This window comes from Argopecten irradians, chromosome 14 (genome assembly GCF_041381155.1).
Source record: "Argopecten irradians isolate NY chromosome 14, Ai_NY, whole genome shotgun sequence".
NCBI lineage: Eukaryota > Metazoa > Mollusca > Bivalvia > Pectinida > Pectinidae > Argopecten > Argopecten irradians.
In genome coordinates this window covers 34,556,890-34,574,134 of record NC_091147.1, presented here as the reverse complement: position 1 = coordinate 34,574,134, position 17,245 = coordinate 34,556,890, and the positions used below count along the sequence as shown (strand labels likewise).

Genomic DNA, 17,245 nt, shown 5'->3' with positions numbered 1-17,245 from the left:
AGTCGACCACAGTGTACCGTTATACGGCTCTTTTGATGTACATCAAAGGACTAAATTACCTGTTCTGTTCTGTTTCCTCCAGTTTTATTATGAGATAGTCCAGTGGTGTAGACATCGTTGGTGATCGGTACCCCTGGAGATCGTATTATGTGCATGTTTCTGTCTAAAAACACAATTTCATCGACTCCTCGGTGGTTATAAAACTACTGTCTTGTTTCACAAATAATAATACATCATTATATATAATAGTTCTGGCTATATATTTCCTACATAAGCAAATCAACCATCACCGATTTCACAAATCTCTCTTGCACAATACAGATTTCGCTTTTTGCAAAATATTTGATGGACACATTTTTTTTTACTTTTACAAAACACCTTTTTTCTCATTAAAACATCATGCTAGCTACATTAACAGCTATTTATATAACTGGATAGGACCACACAGCTTACTATCGCGCCATCGTACCATCGAGTAGAATGAGATTAGAGCGATGAGGCGATGGCGCGATAAGACGATAAAGGTGTACCCTATGCACCATTCGGCAAACTTCGGCCGATTCCGGTATCCAATACTTAGATACATTGTATAGGCTATATATAGATATAGATATGAGATATCAATAAATAAAGTATAGGTAAAAAACTAATTTATCTACAGTAGATTCTTAAGTCTAATTAACTCAAAAACTAATAAAAAAAATATTTGTTACGGATTTTTTTCTGGGTGCAATTAATTGTTTTTAATTTTTCTATTTTGGTTTAAAATTGGAAGCTCAAACTTTTCAATGTTGGTAATGGTGTAAAGCGAGCAATTTTTGTAACAGAACAAAATGACTTATTCGTCTCCTATTGTTTTTATAAAGAAAAAAACCTATTTGTCAGCAGTGGAGTATATTCAATAAAGGTGTCATTAATCGAATTTATATGATGTTTTGTGTACTTACCGTATTATTAGCTGCTGTGACTTTGTGTTTTGTCTCCGTTATGTTAGCGTTCGCTGATCACGGATTGTCCAATCTGGTCTTATTATCAGTGTATCAATAGGTCGATGGTATTATATATATTGTATGATATACAAGTCGCCATCTCGTACGAGTGATCGGACATTGCGATGAGGTGACTACTAAATGACCTCGTGACTTCGTAAGGTGAGCCCATGCGAAGACCGTACTTCCGAAAAGCTCTTGATCAGACGATGTGGGGCGAGCCATGAGTGTCGAGGTCAAATAACTCTATAAATGTGCGTTCACACAAGGCGTTCATTGAACTGCAAGAATCTCCACCATGGCATTCACAGTGCTTGCAATTCTTTCAACTGTTACAGCGGTTGCTGGTTCCATTACATTCAAAGACTGTGGTAAGTTCTTAATCATAATGTAAACAGATATTGTTTTACAAATGAGCATAGGCATTTTCATTATCATTGACCCCAAGTTCAAATATAGGGTGTGCCCAAATTCATGATAACCTTTCCGAAACTGCCTTTAAAATGATGTGTGCCATTTTTTTCATGCTCAATAACCAAGAAAAGTTACATTTCATTCACCATCACAACATTTAAAATCACATTATTTTACGATGTATAGATGTTCATCTTACAGATAAAGATAAAAGCTAAAATAATTGTTGGCAGTACTGCTAAAAATCATTATAGTAACTTTTGCAATGTAGTAAAATGAGTACATGCGGTCAGAGCATGAAACAAATGTGTGCTCTCCAATTCTATTTCATATTTTTACTGTGTTATTAGTAATCGTAAAGTATAAGCATCATGTGTGTTCTTCTGAATGATTTTTACAATGAATTCATCAAACCTGATGGCTTTCAATACATTACCGACGAAAAATATTTTTACACAGTTATGGCACAAATAATTTTAATATCAATATGGGAATGAAAATCTAAGTTGACAATTTTGTAGAGTATCAGAAATTATTAGCTTATCGTTAATACTACAGTTATCGTCACCATCAGAACAATCTAAATAATGTAAATCAAATGTTAATTTTTAGAACTCGGGTCTTCTTATGTTTCCCGCCGTCGTCATAATTAACGAGCGTTAGTTGACAATCACTGCGCCAGACCGCAAAACCGCGAAATGAATCAAAAAGTTTGCACAGGGAATCTTGCACTCTTTTGGTGTTGTTACATTATCTTATGCGATATATATTTTCTTATGTTATTGTTGTTTTTGAGAAACTTTGTACTTTTGTTTCAGAAAGTTTGTGGACCTTTAATGGGTTTTGTCAATGTTATAACCATTCAAAGATTTACACTACACATGCCATGTATTGTTGTACAATATATGATACAAACAAGACGCATGACAATGGATTTTTACTAAAGAACAAAAAAAAATTAATTTACGTAAGAGTGTGTGATTAACTAGTTACAAACATAGATAAATATACAGTGGAACCTCGATAATTCGGACACCTTCGTTTCCAGCCTAAACAATACGGATTACGAATTTTCCGGACTGCCGGATTCAGTGTTCTTACTCAATTAAATTGTCCTAAATGAGTTACTCCCATGACTCTGTAATTTATGATAGGTTTTATGTATTGTACTAAAATAAATACTTTATATTTTAAAGTTTTTTCCCTCATATAATTACGATAATAATTGATAAAAAATATGTATTTGATTGCAAAATACTGACAGAATGTTTTTATAGGATCTACAGGAGCTACGATCCAGTCTGTTAACGTGAATGGGTGTACAGCGGAGCCCTGTCACCTTATACGGGGAACAAATGCCAGCTTGCAAGTCAATTTCACAGCAAGTAAGTTGTTCTTCGTCTTAAAGTTATATGTGCCTTAACTGTCATATTTACGAATCACGAAGATCTTTTATCTGTTATTCACCACCAAACTAGTTGAATAAGCTTTAAAAATGAATTTTGACAATATTTCCAAAAATCATTATTTTTACGTCGTCTACAGAGCCGTAAAATGAGGACACATGGTCAAACCATGAAGCTAGGTTGTGGTCAACAGTTACTTTTCACATTTTATAGTGATGTCAATAATTATAATGTCACTATAAAAATAATGTTATAATAATGTTATAATTATAAAATGAAATAAATCACTGAAAATAGTAGTATGTTACATATTTCGCCAGGTTATGGCACATTTAACTTAAAAGATGGCTTCTCGCCTATTTACGCTCTGTCATTGTTCTCCGCAAAAATATTTCATTTTGCAAACATATTTCATTTTTGTAGTTTGTTTTAGATTGTAAAGATATGAAATTTTTGCGTTAAAGCTCAACATGTCATTGGAAGTGTCTTATATTCGGAATGTCCCTTTACGTTATATATCGGGGTACTACTTACCGTCAAAAGTTGATATGCCTTCACATGTAAGGAGAGATTCTCTCGATCTACTCTTGACACAGGTAACGGGACTCGCGAGAGGTATCTCGTCTCAGTCCAGTAACCTAGCGTGCCTGACGTGCTATTCGCCGCTTATTTTGGGTTTGATATTGTATTTGAATATTAAAATACGAATCGGCCATTAAAAAACCCAGTAAAACCACTGGTCATATAATAATAAAACTAGTATTTACATTGACATCTGTTAATTCTTTACAGTGATTTTTAACCCTCTAAGCTGTAGCCTCAGTCTTGGCCTATGGCCACTATCACAATGGTTGATATTTGTATAGTCGTTTGATTGGCAAACTATATCGTTTCCTCGGGTTGATAACTCACCGTATCCACCTTGAAACGGGTAGATAATTGTATATTGCCAAACCTCATTATATCTACATTGACGGGGAAAATTTGACACTTTGAGCTTTTATAGTATTTGAGTCGAGCTTTTTAAAATAAAATCGTGACGAATAGAATACATCCTATCAAACAGGTTATTCGAGTTACATGTTTCCATGGCATAATTACAACGATACATGTAACATTTAAGGATAGTCATGGATAGGATCGTACAGTACCTGAACCGTTTAACGTTCCCAGCCTAACGCAAACGCATCGCAAAAAAATCGTCCGTTAGCTAACGCTAACGATTGCTAACGCTAACGATTAACGATTAACGATAAACGATTAACGCAATACCGGCTAACGATTAACGATTAACGCAAAACGCAAAACGATCGGCTATGATAAACCGGAAATACCATTGTTATAATCACGGACACGGCTTGACGGTAAATAAATTACGGATCTTGACGTTCTGAAATACAAACGAAAGTACAAGAAAAACTGGAGTATGTTCGGGATTAAAGTTTCTGTATATCATATAAACATTTGCCTATGAAAACTATATGGACACGATGAAGTCAAAGACGACAGTACTCAATGCAAAGTTTCCACTTTACATGTACAAAATGTACGTTTACAAAATGAATTACATGTGCAACTGTGTGTATGGAGAAAGAATGGTATTATTCTAAAGTGTCATTTTACCCGATATTTTAAGAAATAACAAATTATTACAACATCTCTTTACTGATAATAACACAATGAAGTCAAACACGACTGTACTCGATACGAAGTTTCCACTTCACACGTACACGTACGTTTACAAATTACGTGTACAGCCGTATGTATTAAGAGATAATTGCATTATTCTTAGTGTCATATTTGTCCGACATTTTAAGAAATAATAAACAAATTGTTACAACAACACTTTATTGATAATATTACCGTCACATACTGGTACTTTTAAATAGTATCATGGTATTGAAATGACGAATGAAACATTTTCACACAAACACATTTAAAATGCAGTAAATCAAATTTCCATCTATATGTTTGATTTCTATTATCGATGTTTCATAACTCAACAATTGTAATAATTAACATCTTATAGTGTTTCCCGCATCAATCACAAGTTTCAGGGTTTTTGTAGATTGTCGAAAGGCTCTTCCGCTTACCATGGAAAATTGTATTCTCGGAATATTTGTTTCATAACGGATTACACGCTGTATATTACATGTACTAGGGTGTGCATTCATAAAAGCCCATTGCTTACAATTGACTAGGCATCGATTTTAGGGTCGTACATGTACATTTACAAATGCACGTACATACGCCACAGCTACTGTAATAAAGATTGAACATTTCACCATTTGCAGTTCTCTCATTTTATAGTTCATGCATATAATAAAGATATAAAGAATGAAAATATTTCACTTCCAGTTATTTATATTCAAATTAAGTCAATTATGCATAATCATTAATAACAACGACGATGAAGATAGTGATGCACATGCATACATGTATGTACACTGAATATTATATACTGTAAAATTGCATTGCGACAATTTTCTACGTATATATGTAACTGGTGTAAGAAATATAGTTATTTGATCATATTTCACATCAAGCAACTCTTCAATTTACAGTTCAAACAAATTAATTATTCATACAATGTATAAGTGTAAGTTAATTCTTTCCAACGTAATCTATACTATAGGAAAGCATATTGCACACATCAAAACTTAGAAATACGACAGTACATATATGGACGTGAAATGTACTGTCACAGTGTACGGGGCACAGGTAATTATATAAGTTGGGTATAAAGTTAATCTCCCTCCCAAGAAGGTGTTAATTACAGGTGAACTCCGCCCGTGGCAAGCTACAGGGGGTCGACACAAGGTAACACCAGTCGTGACCTATATACCTGTACAGGTAAAATACCCGTGCGCGTCATGCTGGGAATTGAAAAGATTCCAGTTACAAATAACAACGGGTGCCCGTGACTGTCCAGTTTTTATTGATATGAGCTGATTTGACACGCGTACAGTATGTGTGAAGGCTTACAATGTAACGTACCCCTGCACAGTTCGAATTATCTACACGTGTTCTACATGTAGTTGTAGGATTGCAAACATTTACATCATTTTATTCCATTTTCATATAAATAAAAGTACTAATAAATTGCGTTTAAAAGTATGTACATGTAAATGACAAATCTCACCTATTCCTCGTGTTCAAACTCGTCATATTAATGATTTTTAAATTTCACGAATTTATGCGTTCTTCGTACATTGATAATATTTAACATAACAAGAACAATATTATGCAGCGTGTCTGTAATAACATTTTTTATATTTTTATTATCTGTTTTAGCTATTTTCTTGTGTAATCTATCAGTCGTCGTGGATACACGAAGCGGTAAACGTAATATCTTAGTAGATAAAAATGAACATTATATCCGGATCGTCAAAGCATATCACCGGCATTTGGTTCTATTTTTAGTGGTTAACGTTAGCGGAAGTCGGTCCTGCTAACGATTAACGCAAACGATTTCTAACGCAAACGATTGTAAACGTAACTAACGATTAACGATTGCTAACGCAAACGATAACGATTAACGATAAACGATTGCTAACGCTAACGATTGCTAACGGAAATAACGCAAACGCAAACGAAACGCAAATTTGGGAACGTTAAACGGTTCAGGTACTGTAACCCAGAGTGTTTTCTCGATAAAACATGGTGTGAGGAGAGTACATCCTAAATATGTGTTTTATAGGCCAATGACAAAAAGTCTATTTATGCATTATTATCAATATCTTTTGGGTGTATGAAGTGATAGAAAAAAAAAAAAAAAAAAAAAAAGTGAAGCGTCAATGAAAAAGAATGTCCGGTCGTTTTTTGTCTATGACTTTATAAACCCAAAAGATATTTAGAATAATGCTTATGATTTAATCTTAATAACTCAATGAGATACTAATTATGCATTGATTTCCTTGATATTACTTTCTAACAATAAGTCAAATTGAGTTGTGGCGCATTGATATCTTATCCATTATCAGGCTGGTCAATGACCGTGTCGCATTTAAAATATTTCGCGTACACATTCTGTATATATGACATCATATTACATGACGTTCACTTTTTTCGGTCTATGGAAAAATAACCTCAAAGATCTAACCAAAAGAAATGAGTGTAACATCGAAAATTAAATCATTCAAGTTTATCCTTATATCGAGAATTCAATCTACGCTATACCATACCATACAATTCCCTATTAATCTTCTAAAAGACAAAAGGAATAAGCAAATCAAAATCAGAAACGTACGGAGCCCGCGAAGGGACATGGAAATATATTTATTAATCCGTGCACACGGTTTGTCAATCCGTTCGCACGGATGACTAATCCGTGCAGACGGTTTGTGAATCCGTGCACACGGTTTGTGAATCCGTGCACACGGTTTACCAATCCGTGCACACGGTTTACCAATCCGTGCACACGGTATGTCAATCCGTTCGCACGGATTACTAATCCGTGCACACGGTTTGTCAATCTGTACACACGGTTTACTAATCCGTGCACACGGTTTGCCAATCCGTGCACACGGTTTGTCAATCCGTGCACACGGTTTGTGAATCCGTGCACACGGTTTACTAATCCGTGCACACGGTTTGTGAATCCGTGCACACGGTTTGTCAATTCGTCCGCACGGTTTACTAATCCGTGCACACGGTTTGTCTATTTGTTATATTATCAAACCGTGACATGTACATAGAACATTGAACCATCGACTACCTTCGAGTCAATTGATTATAGAGGGCACGGCGGCAACATGAGGTAAGGAAATCTAGGTTTAATTAATGGATAATACAATGGAGACCTATAAACACGTATCTTACAAAACGTTTAATGTGTTTTTTAATTGATGCCTACAGATTATTGATTATTTTCAATTTGTAAGTATGAAGTAAACGTCATGTTATAAGTATGCTTAGAAGTCGATGTTAACATTTTAAATAATTAGATCACAGAGTCAAGAGTAATATTAAAAAGAATATACGCAATGCATGTATATATGTACTTCATCTACAGTACCTGAACCGTTTAACGTTCCCAAATTTGCGTTTCGTTTGCGTTTGCGTTATTTCCGTTAGCAATCGTTAGCGTTAGCAATCGTTTATCGTTAATCGTTATCGTTTGCGTTAGCAATCGTTAATCGTTAGTTGCGTTTACAATCGTTTGCGTTAGAAATCGTTTGCGTTAATCGTTAGCAGGACCGACTTCCGCTAACGTTAACCACTAAAAATAGAACCAAATGCCGGTGATATGCTTTGACGATCCGGATATAATGTTCATTTTTATCTACTAAGATATTACGTTTACCGCTTCGTGTATCCACGACGACTGATAGATTACACAAGAAAATAGCTAAAACAGATAATAAAAATATAAAAATGTTATTACAGACACGCTGCATAATATTGTTCTTGTTATGTTAAATATTATCAATGTACGAAGAACGCATAAATTCGTGAAATTTAAAAATCATTAATATGACGAGTTTGAACACGAGGAATAGGTGAGATTTGTCATTTACATGTACATATTTTTAAACGCAATTTATTAGTACTTTTATTTATATGAAAATGGAATAAAATGATGTAAATGTTTGCAATCCTACAACTACATGTAGAACACGTGTAGATAATTCGAACTGTGCAGGGGTACGTTACATTGTAAGCCTTCACACATACTGTACGCGTGTCAAATCAGCTCATATCAATAAAAACTGGACAGTCACGGGCACCCGTTGTTATTTGTAACTGGAATCTTTTCAATTCCCAGCATGACGCGCACGGGTATTTTACCTGTACAGGTATATAGGTCACGACTGGTGTTACCTTGTGTCGACCCCCTGTAGCTTGCCACGGGCGGAGTTCACCTGTAATTAACACCTTCTTGGGAGGGAGATTAACTTTATACCCAACTTATATAATTACCTGTGCCCCGTACACTGTGACAGTACATTTCACGTCCATATATGTACTGTCGTATTTCTAAGTTTTGATGTGTGCAATATGCTTTCCTATAGTATAGATTACGTTGGAAAGAATTAACTTACACTTATACATTGTATGAATAATTAATTTGTTTGAACTGTAAATTGAAGAGTTGCTTGATGTGAAATATGATCAAATAACTATATTTCTTACACCAGTTACATATATACGTAGAAAATTGTCGCAATGCAATTTTACAGTATATAATATTCAGTGTACATACATGTATGCATGTGCATCACTATCTTCATCGTCGTTGTTATTAATGATTATGCATAATTGACTTAATTTGAATATAAATAACTGGAAGTGAAATATTTTCATTCTTTATATCTTTATTATATGCATGAACTATAAAATGAGAGAACTGCAAATGGTGAAATGTTCAATCTTTATTACAGTAGCTGTGGCGTATGTACGTGCATTTGTAAATGTACATGTACGACCCTAAAATCGATGCCTAGTCAATTGTAAGCAATGGGCTTTTATGAATGCACACCCTAGTACATGTAATATACAGCGTGTAATCCGTTATGAAACAAATATTCCGAGAATACAATTTTCCATGGTAAGCGGAAGAGCCTTTCGACAATCTACAAAAACCCTGAAACTTGTGATTGATGCGGGAAACACTATAAGATGTTAATTATTACAATTGTTGAGTTATGAAACATCGATAATAGAAATCAAACATATAGATGGAAATTTGATTTACTGCATTTTAAATGTGTTTGTGTGAAAATGTTTCATTCGTCATTTCAATACCATGATACTATTTAAAGTACCAGTATGTGACGGTAATATTATCAATAAAGTGTTGTTGTAACAATTTGTTTATTATTTCTTAAAATGTCGGACAAATATGACACTAAGAATAATACAATTATCTCTTAATACATACGGCTGTACACGTAATTTGTAAACGTACGTGTACGTGTGAAGTGGAAACTTCGTATCGAGTACAGTCGTGTTTGACTTCATTGTGTTATTATCAGTAAAGAGATGTTGTAATAATTTGTTATTTCTTAAAATATCGGGTAAAATGACACTTTAGAATAATACCATTCTTTCTCCATACACACAGTTGCACATGTAATTCATTTTGTAAACGTACATTTTGTACATGTAAAGTGGAAACTTTGCATTGAGTACTGTCGTCTTTGACTTCATCGTGTCCATATAGTTTTCATAGGCAAATGTTTATATGATATACAGAAACTTTAATCCCGAACATACTCCAGTTTTTCTTGTACTTTCGTTTGTATTTCAGAACGTCAAGATCCGTAATTTATTTACCGTCAAGCCGTGTCCGTGATTATAACAATGGTATTTCCGGTTTATCATAGCCGATCGTTTTGCGTTTTGCGTTAATCGTTAATCGTTAGCCGGTATTGCGTTAATCGTTTATCGTTAATCGTTAATCGTTAGCGTTAGCAATCGTTAGCGTTAGCTAACGGACGATTTTTTTGCGATGCGTTTGCGTTAGGCTGGGAACGTTAAACGGTTCAGGTACTGTAATAGACAATTTCTTCTTTATATTCCAGTTGACGGCAATTCAAAAACAATGACACGTGCTTCCATTACGCGAAAAAGTAGTCAAATATTATTGTGTAACTCAACGGAGAGACGACATACTGGTGGTAAAACGATACCAAAGTTTTTAAGAAGAATATCGGTTGACTGTGTTTCAATGTGATGCTAAAATGGCTCTATCTAAAATCTGACATTGATTAGTTAACCATATTATTAATTGTCCTTAAAATAATGTTACGCTCGTCTGGTGATCAAGGATAAGATCAGACAGGGCTATAAAATAAAGCCAGAGTACGTATTGGGAGAAAACCATCGATATGTTTCAAAATCCTGACAACTGCCCCACTCCACATAGGTTTCGAACTCAAGGTGAAAGACATCGCGCGACTGCCACTAATTGGACCAAGACCAATGAACACTGCCATTCAAAAAAAAATGTTTCTTTAAAACTACATGTGAAGAAAATATTCATTGAGCTGTTTTTTCGTCTGACACAGTGATAGTCAACTAACGCACGATGATTACAACGAGGCGGAAAGCATAAGACGACCCGCGTTATGAAGGTGAACATTTTATTTAAATTGTTCAGATGATGATGATAAGTGTAGTGTTAATTAACTTTTGCAACTCTACAAAATTATCAGTCTCGTTTTATATTCCTATTTTTTAAAATAAAAGGTGTTTCGAAAAGGTACATGTTTTGGGGTTTTATGTCAAACGGGATATTTTCCATGGATTTATTGTTGACTTTAATAAAAAAAAACATGTATATACGCTGACTGATACACAAATGTATCTCATTATTTTACAAATGATAGTTGATTGATTGTCACAATAAATCGATTTGTTTTGGCTACGTTTTCACATTTTTTGTTACATGTATAATCAGTGTATGTATGCTGACCTGTACATATATAAATATTTACATTAGAAATATTTAAATGAGTTGTAACATGGTCCGTCTTCATATAGTGGTGAAATACATGTACAATAATCTAGTATTAAATGGACACAATATATTGTTTGTTTCTTAACATCAACCTGTACATGGATTCGTTCACTTTTAAAATTGTACAGTTGTCCTTGTCCGAATGTTGGAGCTCAAAGGCATCTGCAAATTAATTAGTTTATAGACATGTATAACCATTTTCAGTCGTTGTATAGATTTATATAATAAATCGGCTGGAATCATACTCTACATGGTGTATATGTATAAGACAAATGTAAGATTTAGACCTTTAAAACGTATTGTGGTAGACACAGGTCATACAATGTTTTCCATACTCGAGTTCAAGCTCGTAACTTTTAACAAGTAACTCACCCTGTGGAATATATTCTGTATGCAACAACACCGACTCTTGTAACCTGTATTTCTATAAACTGTAACTAATTATCAGATCCCTGTGTTGGGCTTACTGACGACTGGGAACCAATCTGACAATGTGACGTCTAAAGACGATATCAAGTTTGGTAATATGACCGAAGGCTTCAGTAAGCATAAATTATGCAATGTTAAAAAGTTCAATTTATGGAAATAACGGAGCCGAATTTTTTGTTTATTTTTTATCCATATATATTCATACACTATCCTTGTCCCAAAATCCCCATTTGAGAAGGAAACCCACATAAGAGAAGAAAGAAACTTTTATTTCCGTAACAGGTATGCCGTTTTTGGTCAGGTGATTATATTGGACGTTACTTTATCACTTGAACGCTTGCAAATAAAGAGCAACAGCACTGAGCTTCTGTCGGATGATCACGTTCGTCGGATCTTAAAAGGCTTTGAATCGCTTGATTATATAATGAGCTGACTTCAAACATCGCATTCCCGCTGATGAGATTTTTTGACAGTGGATAAAAAAAAATGGCGGCCGCAAACTGAAGCTGTCAGTGTGTAGGATTGAATTTTGAAGAGTGTGTTTTTTCTTTATTTTCATGTACGAAGGGCTGCGACCTTATAAAGACAGTTCGGACTAGCTTCAATGTTATTTTTGTAATATTCTTTGAACTTTTTCGGCTGAGCGTTGTAACAAATTTCGAAACATGAGGTGCGTGTACTTTCAAGTAGGAGTGGATAACATTGGCGAATATAGAGGAGATGTGACGAATACCTGTGCTCAAAATCCCAAGCACTGTGTTATTCTTTATATACAGGCACATATGACTTAATTAACACAGAAAGGCACAAATATATGTTGTTGTTTTTTTTTAAATATATACATGTACCATACACATCGTTGTGTGCAGCAATGTTTTACAGAATTTGGTAAAACACCATAGAGTATTTAGGTACACATTCCTTGTTTTGTGGAATCGCCTTGGCGTCGGCGTCAGATTTGGTTTTGGTTTGTTAGCCGTTGTAAATGACATTGCTTTCTACATTGTTATATGGTCATTATTGCTGTATATGCAAAACATTTAAAGGGAGAAAATGTAAGATTTTGAGAATTCCAAGAACATCAATTTACCTGCATGGTTCAGCGCAAAAAAAGGATGCCCAGTGAGGGGCGGTCATCCTCGATACTCCATGGGTTGCTATCACTGACGATATATCCACGGTCGATATAAAACCCCTGGGTTATCGAGGATGAGTAAAGATTAATAAGTTATCTTGTAGAAATTATGATGTGCTTTGTTAAAGATAGGATATTGACTGAATAATGGGAAAACATGAAACTCGTGCTTGTATTTCGTCAATCTATAATATGAAGTGATTCTTCGCAGCCTCCTATCTATACACCACACACTACAGCGATTTTTCTTGTACACGATGTGAACCACAGTAGGGAACAACCAACAAAATGAAAAAAGACCTTCGAAATGGCCCCTGTGTATACGAGCCCAGGATAAAATTTAACCCGGCCGCTGATTGGCTGGCTAATTATGAATTTCAAAAGTAAAAATGTTTTCTGACAGGCAATTATTCCTAGATAACCATGATATGAATTTGGAAATTCATATTGAGATTTAAGTTCAAAATATCAATTTTGATAATGAATAGGTAAAATATTAGAATTTCAGGATTTTTTAGCGCATAATGCGCCTTAATTCAATATAGCTACCCTGGTTGGAGTTTGAGCAGAAGGACCCATTTTTGTTCTATCTAGTGTTATATGAGAACCTAGACTTTAATTATAGAACTCAATAGCTAACTAATATTCCTCTGTTTTGATAATACAGTACAGTTGGTTGTTTTCTATAAGGACGTAATCCTTGACCACAGGGACTTGGTGGTCCATATGTACTTAAACTCGTTATATTGGACGTTTTGTTACACATGGATTTTTGTCAAAACTATTTTATACAGAATCTAGACACTTGTAACAGACCTTTTGGATGGCAATGCATATTATATATTTTAAGGGTCTAGATTAAAATCGGTAAAAATCATACCTCTTTGTAATGTATACAGTTGTATACATAGGGAAGAAAGTTTTGAACTCGCGATCCAGAGGTAGTGTGGTAATATGTCAGGACATCTGAACCACTTGGCAACTCTCCTTTAACTAATTCTTAGGCTTCTATATTGTGCACGCGTTTAGAAATGATATGATAGCTACGGCAACTTTAGAATGAATTATAGGTATTGATATTACATATGTAGCATTCTTGAATAATGACAACATAAAGAGTAGGGCTCCAATCGGTCAGACAACCGAGTAATGTCCCGACAAGCAAGGTAGCCCGAGTTACTAAGACACTGATACCAAACTATAGAGTATGATTTTTACCTATTTTTTTTATCTAGCCTCTAAAACATCTAAAATGGTCTGTGGGCACTCTGGTGTGTCCATGGTTATATAAAGTGTAACTAATTCTCATGTCCCTGTGAATCAGGCGTCAGCTGGCATGATGCCCCTAATTATATAAATTGCCAGTTCGAAACTTGCTTTTCGATGGCTATGGCATAATAAGGCACTACTCATACATCGAACGTACACTGTTTTCCCCGACTGTCACGTCACATTCTAAGACGTTGATCCATCTATTTAAAACGATGTCTTATATTCACTTGAATTTACACAAAATTTCAGGATTACTTTAATTTTAAATACGTCGCATTTCAATTATTTTAAGTTTATCCGTGAAGACAGTCCCTTCATTGGTCAGGAACTAAGATCATTCATTATTTCTGACAATTATCTGCACTGTACTTAACAGTTTATATTAACCCCGTTGTATCAACGTGGATAATATCTATAGGGGTATTTTAAGCTTGCAGAAACTTTGGGTTGCTAAAAGGACTTAAAGGATTTATTCCAATGACCAATGTACATATTCCACATCAAAACTAAAGTTATGATTTTTAATCAAGCGATTCTATGGATATATTTGACGAAATATCGCTTGTCCAATGGCATACATGTACATCCATACCTGTAACAGAAAAAATACAATATTTTGCATAAACTTCAGACAGTACACTGTAATACCACATTTTATCATATGTATCCCAAAATCTGGATTTAATTATAAGCCATTATCTTCTAACAATATTGTATAAGAACGTCGTATAAACTCGAAGAAAAACGTGACAATTGTACACCTGGTATGTTTTCTCACATCATTTTGATTGCATTAACACGAAGTAAGAAGTAGAATACAGCTTTTCTCCCTAACAAAATAACACAAAGAATTGACCAAAAAGGTTAGATAAGAGAAAGTGGCATGTCCTTACCTTATATGACCGTGTAATCCTTAATACAAGTCCGTGTAAACCCTAAGTATTGAATTGAACCCTTGTCCAGTGAAGATAGTAATCCCAGTGCATAGATCTAGTCTAATTATAGGCGGATTAGTAAACCGTGCGGACGGATTGTCAAACCGTGTGCACGGATTAGTAAACCGTGCGGACGGATTGACAAACCGTGTGCACGGATTGACAAACCGTGTGCACGGATTAGTAATCCGTGCGAATGGATTGACAAACCGTGTGCACGGATTAGTAAACCGTGTGCACAGATTCACAAACCGTGTGCACGGATTAGTAACCCGTGTGCACGGATTAGCAAACCGTCTGCACGGATTAGTAATTCGTGTGCACGGATTGACAAACCGTGCGGACGGATTGGCAAACCGTGCGGACGGATTGACAAACCGTGTGCACGGATTAATAAATATATTTCCATGTCCCTTCGCGGGCTCCGTAGAAACGACTTTTTTTTAGGTGTTATGAAAGAAAAATTGTTGTTTTTGTCTTTGTTTTTCAAGTCAAAAATGTTTTTACAAGTATGTGTGAATGTATCTATTTTCAGCTGAAGACATGTCTCATCCAACAAATGCCATATTTGGTGTAATAGCTGGAGTTCAGGTTAAATTCCCAGGACACGAGGACTGTTGCTCCAACAATAATCTCGTCTGTCCAATCAAGTCAGGAACTGTCTCACAATATAAGAACACAATTTTTGTCGCCAAGTCCTACCCAACGGTAATTTTTTCTCCACTTCAACGTCCAATGCGATTAGATCTCGCAAAAATAATCAGCATAATTTAATGTGCGACTAAATCTCGCATATATCGTGGGCAATAAGATTCGCACAAAATGTTTCAAGCATTATAAAACCATAGGTTTTTATACAACTTCTCATAAGTATTCAAAAGGAAACATAATGTACAATATGCATAATATAAATTGTATCTGAGGCAGTTTACCTTATGTATATCATAGGTTTTCAGTTCTAGATACATATATGTATCGCTTCGGTATGTACATCTTTATACCTGAATGTTTAATGCTAGTTCAAGCTCTATAACTCTGTCGACTATATAATTTCAGAAAGTGATAAATATCACTGATATATATTTATGTATAATAATTTACAAACGGTATAATAACGTCGGTGTTTGAGAAAATTACCCTTTTGAAAGTGGATAAGATTAGAAGGATAGTGATGTTCTACCTTCGAGTTCACAAACTATAAGCCCCGGGTATTACATATTATAATCCTCGGGTATAATATCCATATCATTCCTATCCACATATTAAAGAGTCTTATAACAGTGTTTACATTAAGGTTAATGTTAATTTGCATCCATATATCGTTAGATTTTCACTTTAATGCTTACGTGAACCGAGGTCATCAGACGGTCAATCCGTGAGTCATTGTCAGAGGACTACAATGAATCATGGGAGACCGCAATGAACTCTGGGAGAATTTTACTATTCAGAACGTACACATTTGTATAAATCTTTTATATGGGTAGAAGTTATCCATACAAACCATGAGTCAGGGTCTGTGATGCATCACAAACTGTACTAAATAACAAAATAATAATAATAATTATAATGTTTATTCAATTTTCAATTAAAATATAAAAAAAATATTCATTTGTATTTTATTTTTCAGATTTCCCTTTTGGTTAAGCTGTCGGTTCTGGACGATAGCAAAAAAGACTTTTTGTGCATAATATTTCCCGCCATAGTTACCGATAGTTAAGCAATCAAACATGTATGTTGTAAATCTAGCATTACGTGATATTAGTGAATTATAGATATGTTTGTAATAAATTTTATACATTATCATTAACAATTTGTTGTACTCTTTCCTTTTTCTATAATAACACTGGTTTTTTTCAACAATATTCCAAAGTGTTTTATTATCATAGTTTGGGTTTTAGACTGGATACCCGTGAACTTTGACCCCTTTAAATACATGCATAATGATTGGTAAGTGAAAGTCTACAGACTGTCATGATTTGTTAACCCGAATACTAGCATATTTGGTCGGTAGAGGGTCAGATGTCCTGATTTCGCAGGTTTTAAGAACCATAATAAAGAAGGAAAATACTATTCCGTCCTTGCGTATTACATGGTTAGCTCCCTTGCGGGTAGGTATCGATTGTTACGTCATTATTTTGTGAGCACAATTCACGTCGCTTTCTCCAAAACGTATGACGTTACGCTGGCAAACACATGACGTC

General features: G+C 34.8%; 1 protein-coding gene and 1 long non-coding RNA gene across 2 annotated transcripts; both read left to right on the top strand.

The window, feature by feature from the left end:
• The first annotated feature begins 1,204 nt into the window (after nt 1–1,204).
• LOC138307281 (ecdysteroid-regulated 16 kDa protein-like) lies at nt 1,205–16,839 on the top strand. The gene is made up of 4 exons (XM_069247935.1): nt 1,205–1,360; nt 2,681–2,788; nt 15,580–15,752; nt 16,672–16,839. Exons 1-4 carry the CDS (start codon nt 1,288–1,290, stop codon nt 16,759–16,761), a joined length of 444 nt encoding a protein of 147 aa, XP_069104036.1. The 5' UTR covers nt 1,205–1,287; the 3' UTR covers nt 16,762–16,839.
• On the top strand, nt 7,428–11,018 carry LOC138307282 (uncharacterized). The gene is made up of 2 exons (XR_011205963.1): nt 7,428–7,568; nt 10,336–11,018. It is a non-coding gene; the product is annotated as an uncharacterized lncRNA (long non-coding RNA).
• Nucleotides 16,840–17,245: the final 406 nt, after the last annotated feature.

Bases quoted from the DNA above. Each gene is read 5' to 3' on its own strand.
- LOC138307281 (XM_069247935.1), top strand. From the start codon at position 1,288: ATGGCATTCACAGTGCTTGCAATTCTTTCAACTGTTACAGCGGTTGCT. The intron at 1,361-2,680 runs GTAAGTTCTTAA...ATGTTTTTATAG, and splicing joins CATTACATTCAAAGACTGTG to GATCTACAGGAGCTACGATC. The intron at 15,753-16,671 runs GTAATTTTTTCT...TTTATTTTTCAG, and splicing joins TCGCCAAGTCCTACCCAACG to ATTTCCCTTTTGGTTAAGCT.